General features: G+C 41.6%; 1 protein-coding gene across 4 annotated transcripts in view; it reads right to left on the minus strand.

Moving 5' to 3' along the window:
• Positions 1 to 6,542: 6,542 nt before the first annotated feature.
• Positions 6,543 to 16,760, minus strand: part of LOC311058049 (SH3 and PX domain-containing protein 2A-like) — a 57,045-nt gene continuing 46,827 nt past the window's right edge. For 3 of the 4 annotated variants that reach the window (XM_084075347.1, XM_084075345.1, XM_084075346.1), the window contains 6 exons: positions 13,841 to 13,924; positions 10,648 to 10,765; positions 10,206 to 10,537; positions 10,056 to 10,105; positions 9,855 to 9,974; positions 6,543 to 9,671 (listed from right to left, as the gene is read on the minus strand). In XM_084075347.1, coding sequence (XP_083931473.1) covers positions 7,737 to 9,671; positions 9,855 to 9,974; positions 10,056 to 10,105; positions 10,206 to 10,537; positions 10,648 to 10,765; positions 13,841 to 13,924 — 2,639 coding nt within the window. In that variant the 3' untranslated portion in view covers positions 6,543 to 7,736. The remainder of the gene's footprint in view (positions 9,672 to 9,854; positions 9,975 to 10,055; positions 10,106 to 10,205; positions 10,538 to 10,647; positions 10,766 to 13,840; positions 13,925 to 16,760) is intronic. The other variant, XM_084075348.1, reaches the window with a different exon arrangement.

Genomic DNA, 16,760 nt, shown 5'->3' on the forward strand with positions numbered 1-16,760 from the left:
TGCTGTTTTGTGATTCAAATGTTTTTGATACTTTATTATTTCATAGATGATGCACTTCGTGGTATGCCCAAACCGTCCTCAGGATCTTCTGTTGTTTTACTTCTGGCTACATCATCCACTGGTAAGGACTGGGAGGAGATGATACTGTCTTACATGTCAGCTCAAAGGAATTTGCCTTACTTAAAAAAACTAAATATTAGCCCTGATGTTCCCTCAACTTCTCATAATGTACTCAAATAACAGACCCAGCAGCAAGACACAAAAAATACAACTAAATAAAACACAAATATAATTGGTAAAGATCTGGCCAGGGGAGGAAATAAATGAAGGTTGCATTCCCGGCTTGAGGGAATAATTCCTAAGGCTATAATTTACATATTTTTCAACAGTTATTAATCACATCTTTGAAGGTATGCCTGTGATCCACACAGAAGTGTAGAAGTGCAGCTGGAATGGAAAACAAAATATTCAGAGTGAAGCAAACCTTAAATACATATTCCAATAGCATGCAAAATCTTTCCATCATTTATGCCTCCATGCTAGTGCTGCCACCTGGTAGCAAAGACAGCGGCCATGTTTGAAATGTGTACAGCCTGTTTGATTATTGGACGGAAATATCCGTTAAATACATTTATTTCTATGTATAGCTACATTGATACTGTCAGTATTTGTGATTGACAAACGTATGATGGAGATTACACAATTGTACATACAGAATTACCTGGTAAATGAGCATTGTGACTCTAGTCAGTATTAGCTCACTTGACTGTTATATTCACGTATTAAATTTATATGCCGGGTTGTGAGTGATAAACCAACACAGACAGTAACTCGATATGCTTTTCCTCTGGACGAATTAATCACATTAAAATTTAGGCCTATACTTTGTCGCGCCATGTCACTCAACAGAAATTGTGCATTTCCAACTACAAAAGTGTCAGCATGAGTCACATCAACCCTTTTTTCAATTGACATTACGTCAGTTTTGTATAAGGCTAGTCTAGAGCACTGTTTCCCAAATAGTGGGTCGGGACCCATATCTGGGTCACGGACCAATTTTTATGGGTCGCGAATAAATACACCTTTATTTTTTGTTTCCTACATCTTTTTTTTTAAATTATTATTATTTCAAAAGATTTTCAAAAGAATTCCGTAAAAAATACCCATTCATTTGAGGGGAAAAATACATTTAAGAAGTAGTGAAAATAGCAGATCTACGAGCTGGACGTGTTGTGAGCTTGTAGATCGGCTATTTTCACTTGCTTAGGTCCCTGGGAGACATCAAACTTCTCTTTTGGGTCTTGAGCTAAAAAGTTTGAGAACCACTGGCCTAGAGCACAACATCTCACTGTGATGTTGACAACAACTAGGGGTGTGAGAAAAGTTATAAACAATAAATGTTTAACGTCCCTTAAAAAAAAAAAAAAGAAACATACGAAGGAATTAAATGTGTTGCCTATAATTGGCTGCAATTTCTCTTTTAAATAAACATCAACATGCCTAGGTCTACTACTAATTTAGTAGTACATCGATAGGCTCTGTGCATAACTGTAGTCCCGGGTTTCCCGAAGATGGCATACACTGTTTCCTGTTCCAGTTAATTTCCCCTAGGGTTGGCAGCAGTTTTGAACTGGGAACACATATGAAAGTGTTGTATGTATTTTCCAGCGTGATCTAATTTGAGAGTGACGACACTAGCGTTGACTCCCATTGTAAGAATGGAATGCGGAAATGCTCAATGAGATAGTTCCAATGTTTGGAACTGTAGCCCATAGCAGCCCGCTTTGCGGCGGGATCAAAGCGTGTCATTCAACTCTCTCCTTCTATGGGTCTGGTATTTTCAGTTCAAACCTACTGCCAGGCCAATCAAACGAAGCTGTGGGAACTGGAACAGGAAACAGATGTACCACCTTCTGGAAACGCATTTTTGTACTTGCAGATAGTCCAGTGAACTTATTTGTCTGGGCGGTCAGTCTGCTGACATGGTGTGTTTATAGGCTAGTCAGTTCATTCCGTGTTTGTTCGGTAGTACCAATTGTGGATTTATCAATTATTATTATTGGCCATTTTTAAGCTGCTACAGCTAATTTGAATTCAGAACCCCTCAATAATCTTAAAAAACAAATATGCACACAATTTGACTTCAGCACAGCACATTTTCCCAAATTCTGCCTGGTCTATAACACTTAGTATTGGCTTTTCATACCCTGCAAATCTTCCCTGTCTGTTGATAGCATTGTTTCATAATTTGCACACAATTTATTTTTATTTTGTTTTGCTAGCAAAACCAAGCGCTTAGTCAGTTTACTAAACTAGTGTACTACATAATCTAGTGTGTAGTATAGACATTTAACAGTGGAGAATGCCCCTTGTACCCCATATACTGGGGATTTGGGCCAACCTGGGCATAACCGGGACATTTATATTGATCTGACATGATTGACAGGACTGTCTGGTTACCTTGGTTACCTGGGTCACATAAGCCCTTTAAGGCTTAGTGTCCTTAACCTAGCTATAGTAGGCTAGTTGTTTGCCTGTATATGAATAAAGGGACTAGCACTTCCAAGTTCCAACACTTCCTACATCATTGCTGTCCCAGTCTGTTGTTTAATGACAGAATTACACTCATTTTCCATGGAAATTAAAAATGGTCAATAAAAAAGGCAGTCACATTTCAGACTCCCTAATGCTCAAAGGGACCATTCTGCACGGTAGTATGCCTTGTGTTACATCCCAGCACATGAATAACAACGACAAGAGGCTTTTAGTAAACAGCCATAACTCACACAGAAACTGTTTAGAGCGGAGGTATGTAGACCTGGCCAGAGTGAACATCATCTGTTATTTACTACTCTACTGGCCTGGCGCTAATGCAGGACTGCTTTACATTGCACTCCGATACTTACAAATACTGCCCTGTGACGTCTGGATATGAAACAGGCAGCGGCGGCCATTGTTCATGGCCAAGTATTCCCAGGGGATGTTGGATGGGGGGCTGAGTGTTAGGGGATACACAGCCGGGGTTTGTGAAAGTGACATGAATACAGTATATCTTTTCTGGTGTCTGTGTGTACACACAGACTTTCCACTCAGACCTCTCAGTGAACCTGGCCACCCTTTTTCCAAGGGCTTAAGGGCTCGTCTGAGTTGTGCAGTGTGGTATCTCCTCTCACCAGTTGCTTGGTCAAATGCACTTGTGATTTGTCAGGAAGGGTATTGGATTTGTATTCTCGAAAGGTGGAGTACTAATGATTTCCAACCTCAATCAGACATCACATGCTGAGAGCTTATGTTTGTGCATCAGCTGCTGTTAAGACTTTAAGCTTTGAGTTTACTGTTGGACAAGAAAGTCCTTTCCTTGAGCACTGAGAAAGAGATAGATGTGCTGTGTCAAGGGCCAGCCTCTGCTGACAAGTGCAATTATATCAAATGAGCAAACTGTTCTCATTTTGTGCTGAGAAATGATTAAAAAGCAAAGTCATTTGACGATACCGATTCCCTCACACTGATTGCCTCAGTGTTTGTTGATAAAAAGAGGGGTGAGGTCATTTCAATGAGCTGTTGGGTGTTGCTGCCCTCCAGAGGCCATGGAGAGTTGTACCGGCTTAATGTCTTCAGAATACATTAGTTTTTTGTTGTGTCAGCCATTGTAATTTAATTGCAAATGAACAATCCATTTAGCCACTAACAGCTAGGCTGTTAGGCCTATATAAAAGATTTATTTTTAACTACGTAGAAAATACTACTACTAAATACTGTAAGCTCCTATTTGTGAAATGTTTGAAAGCCTGGCCCTGAACATAATGAACATAATCTTTGACCTTTCATGTGACATGAAACACACCATCGCTGAACACAACCTGCTGACACTGACATACATTTAGCTGAGCAAGGGAAGAAAGTAACATACTTCACCTTTTGTTGAAGTGCCTCAGGAGATGTTTCTCCTTGTTTAGTATGGCCTTGTGCAATGCTCCTGTTCCATCACCACCTCAAGCCACATTTCCTATTTTTAAAGATTATTTTTGGAAAGCATCTCTGCTTTATTAGGCAGTACAATAGGAAAGAGTCAGAGAGAAGTTCAAGCCGGACCAGTTATTAGCTGGATTCAAAACAGGGACACCACTATTGGGCCTATACTGTACAATACATCTATGTCGTTTATGAACTGGTTAAAAACAAGTTTTTAGGTGACATATTATACTTCCTTAGGGTTTCTTTATCTTATTTGCATGAGGCATGTTTAATTCTGAGAAGAAAGGGAATACAACCGTGCATCAGCCAGGTAAAGCTAGGCAGGTCAAGTGCATCACAGGAACCGGACAACGGCAAGAGAGGTGAGAAGGAAGCGACTCGGACTGATTTGATGCCTTTTTATTAAAGGTGCAAAGTACAGAGATGGACAATGTTTCAATGTATACTACATCTTCATTAGAAAGATGCAGTATACATGGACAGTGTTTCAATGTATACTACATCTTCATCAGGAAGATGTAGTATACATCAAAACGTTGTCCATCTCTGTACTCTGCACCTAATAAAAAGGCATCAAAGCAGACCGAGTCACTCCAGTGCCTTCCTTCTCACCTCATTGTTAATACTCTTTATTTTGAGAATGTCCATTTCATATACCCTCATACCCACATGAACACAGCTAAGCAACAAACATATTCCCAACAACAGGTGATGTCCAAGACACCCATAACTTACGTAGCACTAAGCTGCAAAACCTTTTGTCTAGACTGAATGTGGATGAAGCAGTCCATGGAATGAACATATTTGACATGATAATCCAACAGGGTTGTAAATTTTGTCATGTTTCAGGCTCATAAATTGATGCGTCAGTATACCACGCTGTCCAATGTTGGAAAATACACTTGTATAGCTTCTAAATGTGGGACTGCAAAATTCAAACCTTGACTCTGTCTGATGCTATCTTAAGCTGGCCACTGACCACTGAAAGAAAGCCATCTAAACCAAAGTCAAATACAGGTCTTACTAGAACAGTGTTTCTTGGGAGAAGTGAATCACAAAACTATATGAATTAGATATTTCATATTCAATGAAAAAATAGTGTGACAACAAAGTATAAGTTATTTATATATATATATATATATTTGCATAAAACGCAACAACTGATCTGTGTCACAGCCTTGTTTGAATTATTCTGTTTGAAACTGATTTTAGGCTTTATTTGGCTACACATCTTGCTTGACAAAGGCAGGAATTCATGTTTAAGGTCCTTTGAGTAGAATCAACCTGATGTTTCACACTGTAACTTTATTCTCATATTTTATCTGTTTTATCCTACTATAAAATGGAGAAAACTTTAACATTCTGTCATTCTATCTGCATCCATTTTTCTCCTCAGCGAGTTGGCCAGTTGATCTGAAATTCATTGACCAGTGGCATATTATGCAGGGAATGAGGAAGCCACTTTTTTACTGTTCCCAAATTTAAAGCTGTTTAATCAAATTTTTACATGGGCTATGGGATCTGTAGCCACAGTCATGACTGTGAGTTCCCGGGTATAGATTAATTTGAGCTTATTCTTATTTTCTATTCTCTTAACTCTTTAATAACTACTTTTAATTGTATTCAAATATGTTTTTATAATGTGTTTCTTTTACACTCTTAATGTTTTGTGTAACGCACTTTGAATTGCCTTGTTGAAATACATTATGTTTTAATGATGTCTGTTTGCCCACCTTATACCATTCAGTTTACCATCGCATAAATTGTTCACGTTATGGCACATTAAAGGGATATATCACTTTCAAACATGTTTGGGGTCATTTTAGCGTCTACTCAGGCTTTTGTGAGCACCCCAGACAGTTTTGAAGTAGCTTGATTCAGTATGTATATATTTGATATTCATCTAAACAGACACGCCCCCTTCCTATACAAATCCATTGTAACTTCAAACTCCATTTTTTTCTATGTTAGATTCATTGAAAACACTCGTCCTTGGTTCTGGTGACTGATATTGTTCTTCCGTGAGTAAACCGTGTTTTTTCAATTGCTTTTTTCACTTACTTTTTATAAAAAGTAATTGAAAAAACACAGTCTCCTCACACATTAGAAGGACAATGTCAGTCACCAGAACCAAGGACAGGTGTTTTCAATGAATCTAACATAGTTAAAATGGAGTTGCAAGTTACAATGGGTTTGCATAGGGAAGGGGTGTGTCTGTTAAAATGAATATCAAATATCTAAATACTGAATCAAGCAACTTAAAAACTGTCTGGGGTGCTCACAAAAGCCCATGTAGATGTTAAAATTACCCCAAACATGTTGAAAGTGAAATATCCCTTTAATAACTCTTTACCAAATAGATGCCATGTCATTTTCATTGTTTTCATTTTGGTTCACATTTTGGGCACTTCATCAAATCATTTTTAAAATGTGTAGTAAAAAGTGATGCTTACAACACATACATAAAGAGAAGGTTCAGCACTACTGCATAATCATGAATAAAACCATAACATGACTATAACAAAGAGTATCACATCAAACTTGCTGAAGCAGACATAACCTGGGAGTAAAGCAAATTAAAATGATGCACATATTATTGTGCAAAAGTGCATTTATTTACTTCATTCATTTGGCACTTCATTATCATCATTGGTCACATAGTTACCATGAAACAAAAGTGAGATTCCTGACACTACTCCAGTTTAAGCTTTGTGTCAATTGTACTGCCCAGCAGAAACTTAGGTTAACATGCTTGATATGGAGTCTTTTTGGGATAATTGTTCTAGATGTGAACAGTTGTGAATCAAATAATAATATAGAGGAAAGAAATTATGCTGATATACGAGAACAATTTCATTATCCATACCATCATGTACAAAATGATTTTTTTTTGAGTAATGAATAAATATCGGTTACTCAAATCAGGGGAGTAACATTTCTGACAATCTAACAAAAGATTGAAGAAATTACTTATATTTTAATTCAAATCTATATTAGGATCATCAGGGACTTTTCTGACAAATCCTTGACGGGCTCTAAACAGATTGAGGAATAGGGAAATATTGTGACAAGCAGATACATACAAATAGTTTCATTCGGCAAAATATAAAAAAATGTTGAAATAGGCAAAATATTAAATTTCACATGTAGTAAAAGTAAATACATGCAAAACGACAATATCAGGAAGAGACTAACACAAAGAAGCTCTGGCAAAGAAATTAGATTTTTTTTTTACTTACAAAATACAGAAAAGAATGTTTTACGTTATTTTCAACAGCCCAAGGCATTGTCATATTAATGGAAGCGTTTCAGACATGCAGTAAGCTAAGTGCTTTAAAGTGAAATCAAGAACATAGCCATATAAACTCACAAAAGATGTTCAAGGATTTAAAACTGAAGGACTGAATTACTTTCAGTTAGGGTGTTTCAAGTTAACGGTAATCTCTTTAAAATGGTATAGCAAACTACTTAAAAGGTAAATAGTTCTTGCTCGTATTGGTGTTCTTTTTGGTTATCACCAAGCCTTAGTATCGCTCCCGTTGCATGTCCCAGGTGCAGTATCAAACAGATCACTTTTACAGAATATCACTTTTGAAGATATCACAAGTTGATCTGCCCGCTAATGCTGACAGAGGTACCTATTATGGTTGAAATTCCTACTCAACATTATATTGTTAACCTTTATAAAACACACAAATAAATGCCTCTGTGTAAGTAGTCTTTACACACGTCCAGAGTTCTGCCAGCTCCAAACATGAGTGCTAGTGCTTTCTCTCAAGGTAATTTGAGGGAACCCATCCTTTCCTTGGTCTGCCACTGTCTAGAACTTTGCAGTACCACCAGCCATTGGGGTTTCGTTCCAAAACCTCCAGACTGGTCCCCTCTGGGAATCCCATGGTCTCCTCATCGCCATGGTAATCTGCTATGGAGACGTACATCTCTCTGAGGTTGTTATGGATGATGTGGGGCTTTGGCTTCACTGTGGATACTGGGAGAGCATTCTTGGGAGAGATTTGGCCGAGAGACTCGGAGCTACCAGTACCGGGTCTGCTCCTGTTGGATAATACTGTGTTAATGAGTGCCGCTGTGTTGCGTGGCACCATGCCGAAGGAGGCATTCCGCCGCACAGTGGGGCTGGAGCGTGGGTGGTCAGTGGAGTTGAGGGATTCATTCCTCCTGAGACTACTGACGGGACTGGGCGCGTCCATGATGGGGGCTGATATGAACACAGACTGAGGTCTGACAACCTGCTGTTGTTTGATAGCATTCTGCTTCAGAGATCCGTTGACCAGACTGATAGGTTTGGAGATCCCCCCTGGTGGCTTGGAGGGTATGGGCGGTGTGACTCTCTTCAGGTTCTGGTTGATGTTGTTCAAGGCCTGGACTCTCTGTTCATTCTTCTCAAGGCTGTTAGACTTACTCAGGCTGCCCGGTTTGGTGGGGGTGCCATCGGACTCTGACCCAGCAGCCATGTCATCAGGCTGCCTGACGGGCTCCAGGAAGTAGGTTGGAGCCCAGCCTTCGCTATCGCCCCAACGGACGAACCACCAGCCGCTCTCCTGCTTCTCCACCACTTCCACCTCCACCCCTGCAGGGAAGCTGAGCTCACATTCTTGGACCTTGTCATAAGGGTCTGTTGTGCGATAAAGGCTACAACCCTCCAGGTCAGAGTCTCCCCGGCTGCCCTTGGAATAGATGGAGGAGAGGTCGGACGTGCTTTGGGAAGAGAAAGAGTCCTCAGAGGAGATAACAGAGGCAGTTTCTGAGTCCTCTCCTTTGGAGGCCTTGGTGCCATTCTTTAGCTGCCCTGTTGGCCTTAGCTGTCTTCTTAGGGTGCTGATGTCCATCTTTTCTGCACTGGAGGTCTTGGACAGCTGGGGTTTAGGTCTTACTACCGGCTTAGGTTTAGAAGAAGATTTGGTGGAAGAGGGCGTCTTGTTCTCCTCCTGGTCTTTCTTAGGTCTGGACTGCTGGGACAGGTCTGGGGTGGACTCATTAGAGGCAGATTTAGGACTGGAGGCCTCCCCAGCTTTGGTCGAAGACGTGCTTCCATTCAAGTTGATCTTGAGCTTGTTCCCTCCAGCTCTCCTTCCCCCTAAAGTGGTCTTTAAATTTGCGGCCCTGCCATTTTCAGACAGGACACTTGTCTTGGAGGAATTAGAGTCTCTGCTGCACTGCCTCTCCGGAGTCTCTCGGAAGGGCCTGAAGCCGTCGTTCTCATAAATACACTCTTCCTCTGCCTCACCCTCTTCAAACGACTCCCCCATCTTGAAGGAGGCACTGTGAAGCGACGAAGCTGGGGAGGGCTTGGGAGAGGGCTGAAAACCCTTCTCTGATGAGGTGTCCTCATTCTTGCTATCCACCAAGGAACTGTCTCCTCGCAGGAATTCAAACTCGGACTCCATGTCCAGGTCGCCGATTGCAGGGACGTCATATTCTGGCTCTTCATACACAGGCCTGCCAGGAGACACAGGGGATTCTGGAGCCTCAGAGCCAGGGCTGCTGGGGGTTGCAGTCTCTACTGAGTCCTGCTTCTTAACAGGTGGAGCTGGAGGTGGAACTTTGGGTCGGCTCAGGGTGCTTGTTCGGCGATTCAGGTTTGGCTTTTTCCGTTTGTCAATATAGGCGCAGGGAGCCCAGCCCTCCTTCTCGCCTATCTGGACATACCACCAGCCACCAGAGTTCTTTTCAATTACCTATGATACATGGCCAAGAGAGAGTCAGTTTAATATTGGTGTCAGTGTAATATCCTTGTTCTTTAATAGAAGACAGTGCCATTGCTAAGGTGATTACACTGCTTTATAGATATATGTGTGTAATTATTATGCAGGAACAGATGATCCTGTAAAGGAGCATCTTGAATATCTGATTTAGCTTACCTCAGCTTTCTGTCCTCCATTAAAACTGATCCCATCTGATATGCACGACTGAAATTCTGCAATAGTGTAATACTCTGCTTCAACAGTAGGGGGCTCTGGTGGTGAAGGCATTGAAAATCCCTAAAATGAGAGTGGCACAGTTAATTATTATGCTATGCTGTAGACCTAAGAAAATGTGTGGAAAGGGGGAAGAAAACCTACCAAGGTTGCATCTCTTCGGGGGGGTGGTTTTTGCCTGAGAATCGGTGAACCTGTTCCCAAAAACGACAGAGATGCATGTCATTGTTATTATTTTTTGGGCGGATGCCACTCTCCCAAGTATGAGAAAACAGTCACACTAATGCAACACACCAATCTCAACTCTGTGAGGAGCAACACGGGCTACAGCTGGGGAAGCAGGCTCTGCTTTGCTCTTCGCTTCTTGTGGGGTGTTGCCAGGGCTGGTGTCAGAGCAGGGGATCGGCAGGCTGATCTCCCTCCTAAGCACACGGGGGCTTTCCTCTGGGAGGCCTTCAGTCTGCACATCCTTCTCACTCAGGGCTTTCTTGTTGAGCAGGTTGCTGATCTCCATGATGTTGCCAATAATCTCCACTGGACTAGTCACTGTCTTTTTGCGGGGGGAGAGCTCATCCTTCACCTGCTTTAGATAGGAGGCTGGAGCCCAGCCCTCCTTATCTTGGTACCTGGGGGGGCAGAATGGGCAAAAGAGGGAGGAAAATGCATGATATGCAAAGGAAGGCGAGCCAAACATGTCTGCCCGTCACATTATCGGAAACTGTAACCTGACTGTTACCTGATGAACCACCAGCCTTCTAGGTTCTTCTGAATCACCTCCACAATTACTCCTTTCTCAAAGGCGATCTCATCCTTCCCCTGGCTGGTGTAGGGCTGCACTGTTACATACTTCTCTTCTGCCAAGGTCAGAGGAGAAAGGTTGTGAGAAAGGCTCATGTCAGACTCTGTAAGATATAACACGTCTGGAATAATGGCATATTATTCAAGAAGATAAAAAAAGATCAAAAGGTTTTATCTTGACAGAAGAAAAGGAAGTGATAAATATCTAAAAATCCATGTGACATAATGACTATGCAATGGTATCATCAAAATCCCAGGCAATATGTCTTTCTCATCGAATACATGCCACAATGGTATGCTATTTATAATGTAATAGTAGTCAGTTGTCACTGGCATTTACTTTGATCAAGGGTACCTTCACAGTGAACCTCTATGGTAGTTTGACACATACAGTGACACAAAACAGACTTCTGGCTTTGGGACAGCTAGCATCTCTTAACTCTGCAGGTAGTAGCAAACAGAGGCACCATGTTGATTTGTGACTTCCCAAGAGGCCAAGGGGCAAACTCTGACAGTCTTTCATACCATTACAGAGCAGAGGTCTCTCCTCGCCATAAAACAGCACAGGAAAAAGAGATCATTTAAAAATAGAGGAGAAAGAGATGGCAGCCTGTAAGCCAACCTGTCAGAATAGAGGACTGTAAATCTTTTTTATTTATTTTTTAACCTTCTTTCCTCCTCCGCGCTTCTAAGTTCTGAAAGGGTTGAATGGCTTTGTGGGTAACTTTGATATCCTACCTGTGATTCAAACCCTAGTCTCCCACATTCCAATTTCTACCACTCAGGCAAGAGTCAGTCCCCACTTGGCCTGGGAAGATATTTGTGCTTATGAGCTTCTGGCAGTACAACTTGTTAACCAGTAGGTGTCCTACCCAACACCCGGGTATACATTTCTCAATGTAAGAGTGGGGAGACTACCTCCAACCACTGCATATGTGCTAGTTATATTGTATTAACAAATAACATACTAACTAGAGTCTAGACTCTAGAAGATCATACAGAATGGTTTAAGTTCTGAACTGCAGCTTTAAAAGACAAAGCTCCATATACAGATATGCAAATAGAAGGTTAAAGGACACATCCTGCATGCTTTGCTCTGCTCTCCTCTGAATTCTGGGTCTTCCGCTCTCCCTGTTTCAGAGGTAGTAGAACGTTTCCCACTCGGGGCAACCCTGTTCATGTGGCTCCCCTCAACCTTTAGTGATGATCAACAGCGGGGGGAAAGTCTGAATCAGATATTATGTTAACCGCAGCATGCATCGCCTGCATTACTCTTATAAACTGTTTTTGTGGACTCAGCGCAATTTCTTTTTAAGCAGGATTTCGTTCCTAGGGTGGAAAAACCTCTGCACTCCAGAGAGAGCATGCGTTCACTTGTGTGGAAACCGTTGCCAAGCACAGACCTTAGGCTGAACTCAAATGGCCTATCCTCGCTCTTCTGTTAGTAATCCAACTACATATCCTGTCAAAATACCCCTTGGTATTTTGGTAAAGGGAATGTGTGCAAGCACATTCTCTCTTTAGTCTTTATAGTCTTTATTATAATGTTGATTGCTATCAACACCACAGCAGATTAACGTGTTGCGGTTCCACCTCACTGTGAAAACTACATACATATACATTTTTCATTTGCTCATAAAAACTCATAAAGTTGCAAGCTATAACATGGCATATCGAGGTCTTTTACGCCAGTGAGAAGGAAGGGAAAAAAAAATCTGTAATTCAGAAAAGATGGTTTTGGCACATGCTGCTGATGATAATAAACCACTTACATGGAGCAATTTTGTGGTGTAATGCCGGCTCACTTTTCTTTATTACTATATAAAGTTGCTGATTCCACCTTTGCTTACATGTTTGCGTCGGTTAGTGGTTACTTGTGTGGGTTTCTGGTTCATGATCATGACCCTTGACTGAAAGGTAGCAATGAATGCAAGACTGAACATGCACTGACATTTGCAGACCTGGCAACTTTGAGTGTTTTCTTTTAAAATATTGGAAATTCTGTAGGTCATGCACACCCAAAGGCATTTTAAAAACCAAGAATGCAATTACAATTTTAATACCAAGCATCTATGCATCTTAATCTTAATGCTATACTGTAGGTCATGTACATTGCATGTACTGTACATGTAGACATAGTGGCTAACCTATTGAACATAATAATTTGGTTCATATATCCCAGTAAAGGGTGTGTGATTTTTGTCACTAACTTAAAAACAAAAAGGGAAGGTGTTATTCCCAGCTGGGTAGATTTTACAATATACTTTCTTGCTTCATCTAAAGATGAACTGCCATTGATTGACAAGATGTCAGCCAACACATGCAGCCACTCAAACCTTTCCTTGCATTGATAAGATCATGTCGTTTGGAATTTACAGTATGCTATACGACTTAAACCCTATATATTTATACTTGGTTCCCTCTTTTCCCCCTCCACACCAATTATATTTGCAGAAATTAGCCGTAGCCGATCTACAAGCTCACACACGTTGTTATCTTTGGCTATTTTCGCTATTCATTGTATGATGAAGTATATGCTGTAGGGCAGGGGTCTTCAACCTTTTCAGGCCAAGGACCCCCTAGCTGAGAGAGAGATAAAGCAGGGACCCCCTACTCTATATTGTATAAAATTGTTTCAGATGAGCTAAGGTTTTTTTTTTAAACTTAGTCTGCTCTTTTTTCCCTCTACACCTATAGCCTCTTTGCCAAAAATAGCCGATCTACAAGCTCTCAACGCCTCGCGCTGCGAGGCGTTGAGAGCTTGTAGATCGGCTATTTTTGGCTAAAGTTCTCCTCAGGAAAGGGATGCTAGGATTCAAGTGGTTCATGTAAAAAAAAAAATATATCATATCACACAAAGATTTGGCGGACCCCCTGTAGTAACTCTGAGGACCCCCTAGGGGTCCCGGACCCCCTGTTGAAGACCCCTGCTGTAGGGCTTAAGTGGTTAAGAAATTGTCACCCCCTCTGTTTTGTTTTTCCTCTTCAAATTGAATCCTGAAAGAATGCATTATAGGACGGCAGAGATAAAACTCCTGGGTTGACCAGTGACAGAGCGATGATGACAATGGATGGTAAGGGAGGGCATGTGAGAGGGGGGGGGGGGGTCAGGAGGTGTGGCAGCATCTCACCACGGCTCTGTTGCCTGCTGATGACGCCACCTAGCGTCCATCTGCGGTCCAGTCTCTTCAGATGGGCCTTACGGCGCTTAGTGACTGATGGACACACATGCCGACCAGACACACACACACACACACACACAAATAAACAAACACGCAAACAAACATGGGGAAACATAAAAAGCAAGCACAAACAACATCATGACTGTTGACAGGGTCGCCATTATTAGTTACATGGATGGAAGACATGGAGGAACAGGACCACAATGGGACATGATGAGGCGGACGGACGGGTGGATGGTTGAGTGAATGTTACAGAGGAAGTGTTAAAACTGAGCCATCATCTCTGGGGCTTGTAATTAGCAGCATGGTTTTCCCATTCTGTCCTGGTTGAGCATCTGGGACACACATTGCTGTTCCAGGAATGCCATCAAATTAATAAAGAGGCTGAGAATTCCACTGGTTGGAGTTGTTGTGTGCCACAACAGGTCTATAATTCGCCCTTGCCTTTTCTTACGTAAAACACAGATGAGAATGATTAGCACCAACAGGAAGGCCTTTTGTCATGTGCCAACATTTGAAATTGCAGGGTGCACATAAATGATCTAATTTAAGAAAACACTTTTATCACTAAATGCCATTGACCATATTCACACGGCAGCCATTTTGCCGCAGTCAGTAGTGAAAATAGCAGATCTACAAGCTTGTGAGCTTGATATTTTCACTATATTTGAAATAGGGCTTAAGTTGCTAATGTACGTTTTCCCTTCCTGGAACTTCCAGAAGTAGTGGAGTCAAAAATACAAATACTCAAGTAGTACAGATACTGAAAAAGAAATCTTTGTTGTCCACCACTGACAATGGGTAGGGTGGTGTGTGGGTATTAAAAGAACCTGTGCATCACTAACCCATTGATAAGGCAAAACCAATTAATTTAATGGACTACATTTATTTACGTGTGAAATATGACCACTGGGAGGAGGAAGATATACACGCACTGTCATCATCATAACACTTCTTTTAATAAGAAGAGGGGGGAGTCACAACTCAAAACTGTCTCGAGCTTTCAAAGTGTCCATATCTTGGCTCTCGAAAGACTTTATCATGAGCTCCAGATCCAGTTTTCCAGAAATACGTCCCCATTTCGGTGACAGAGAGGTGGCAGAGGCTGCTGCAGTCCATGGGATTGACAGAAAGATGGTGCTTTATGGGTTGTGGGCAAGTCCCAGGCCTGACTAGACACATAAACACTAATTACACAGACACGTGGTCCCCCCCAAAGCACTCTGGCAGGCTGCTATCTGCATATGAGTGGTGTGTGTGTGTGTGTGTGTGTGTGTGTGTGTGTGTGTGTGTGTGTGTGTGTGTGTGTGTGTGTGTGTGTGTGTGTGTGTGTGTGTGTGTGTGTGTGTGTGTGTGTGTGTGTGTGTGTGTGTGTGTGTGTGTGTGTGTGTGTGTGTGTGTGTGTGCGTGCGTGCGTGCGTGCGTGCGTGCGTGCGTGCGCGCGCGCGCGCGCGTGCACGGGTCATATTTCTGTGGTATGCATCAATCTTGGAATGTACAGGGGGATAAAGACGTATTCTATAGGTCCCACTTGGGAGGGAAAGGGCTAGTCAGCACATTGTGTAACTGTAGAGCTATTTAGCCAAATGCATTCTGATTCCCTCCCTCCTTAAGTCAGAAGATATACAATACCGAAGGGATCCGGGGTCCCATTGTTAGGGAATACACAAATCGTACACAAAAGATGTCTTGGCTAGAGTGCTGGAAAATCTGAATGTTTGTTTGGAAGTGTAAGATACAACTTAATGATTTCAGTGCCTCCGTTTGTTTTGGTTCTTTCACACAAATATAGTATTAAATGATAAGACAATAATGTTTTCTGAATTTGAATGTGAAAGCAGCATTCAGTTATTCTACTACAGTCTTTTCCCCCTTTTTTCTTTTGTTTACCACAGCTAATCATCAAATCCGCATTTGATTCCTATACTGTAGATCTATTCTTCAGAGGTTGGAGTTCCATTGTGCTAGGGCAGGGTGATATGGGAAAAAAGTATGTAACCAGAAGAGAAATATAGATAAATATCAGGATATCTGTTTAAATCACATATTATCTAGTTGATTTTTAATCACATTTTACTGCTTGGTATTCAGCTGGCATTCTTACATATTAACCTAAATAAATATGACTTTGTAATTGGTTTGTAGTGTTCAAATTGTATCTCGATTCACAACATTTAAAAAATATCATTATACGATTGCTATAAAACATCAATATGTTACCCAGCCCTGCATTGCAATGACATTTTGTCTGAGGTTACAATGAAAATATTTGAAGAATGCGACAAGGATTGGCTCAGAAGCTGGCTTGATAACGGGACCAATTGTGAGGAGAAATCAAGATGATTGCACAACTGGTCTATCTTTGCCAGCTTCTCCTGTCAGCGTGGTCATCTGGCAAATTGAGTCCTGCAAGTATTAGGTGTGTTCCCTATCAGGGTTTTGGATCCTTCACTCGCTGCTGGACTAAGCGCAGTAACATAACAGAGCGTTTATCATGCATTAACTTACATCTATACTGTAACTTACAAGACAGTCCACTTTGATGAGCAGTCGTATGAACTAGCATAATCCCTCACGGCTTGCTGCAGTTTGCAGTAACATTAAGGTACACTATGGTGACTCATGCAATGTCCTCACACTTTGTGCCTGAACTGAACACTGGTGGAAACACCCCTGCGCTTTCCTGAGTTTACTCAGTAACTATGTGGAGGTCACATCGTTTTTAGTGTTAGACTGCGTCTCTCTCTCTACTGTACAGTGCTCCACTGTAAAGCACATCACTCAGTACACGGCTGTGGCTTAGTCTCTCCTGGCTCTGCTGCTCTGTATTTACTCAAGGCTCAATCTGTACTCTGTTTGTGGGATGCTT

This window comes from Gymnoscopelus microlampas (assembly GCF_963454915.1).
Source record: "Gymnoscopelus microlampas genome assembly, chromosome: 13".
Lineage (NCBI taxonomy): Eukaryota > Metazoa > Chordata > Actinopteri > Myctophiformes > Myctophidae > Gymnoscopelus > Gymnoscopelus microlampas.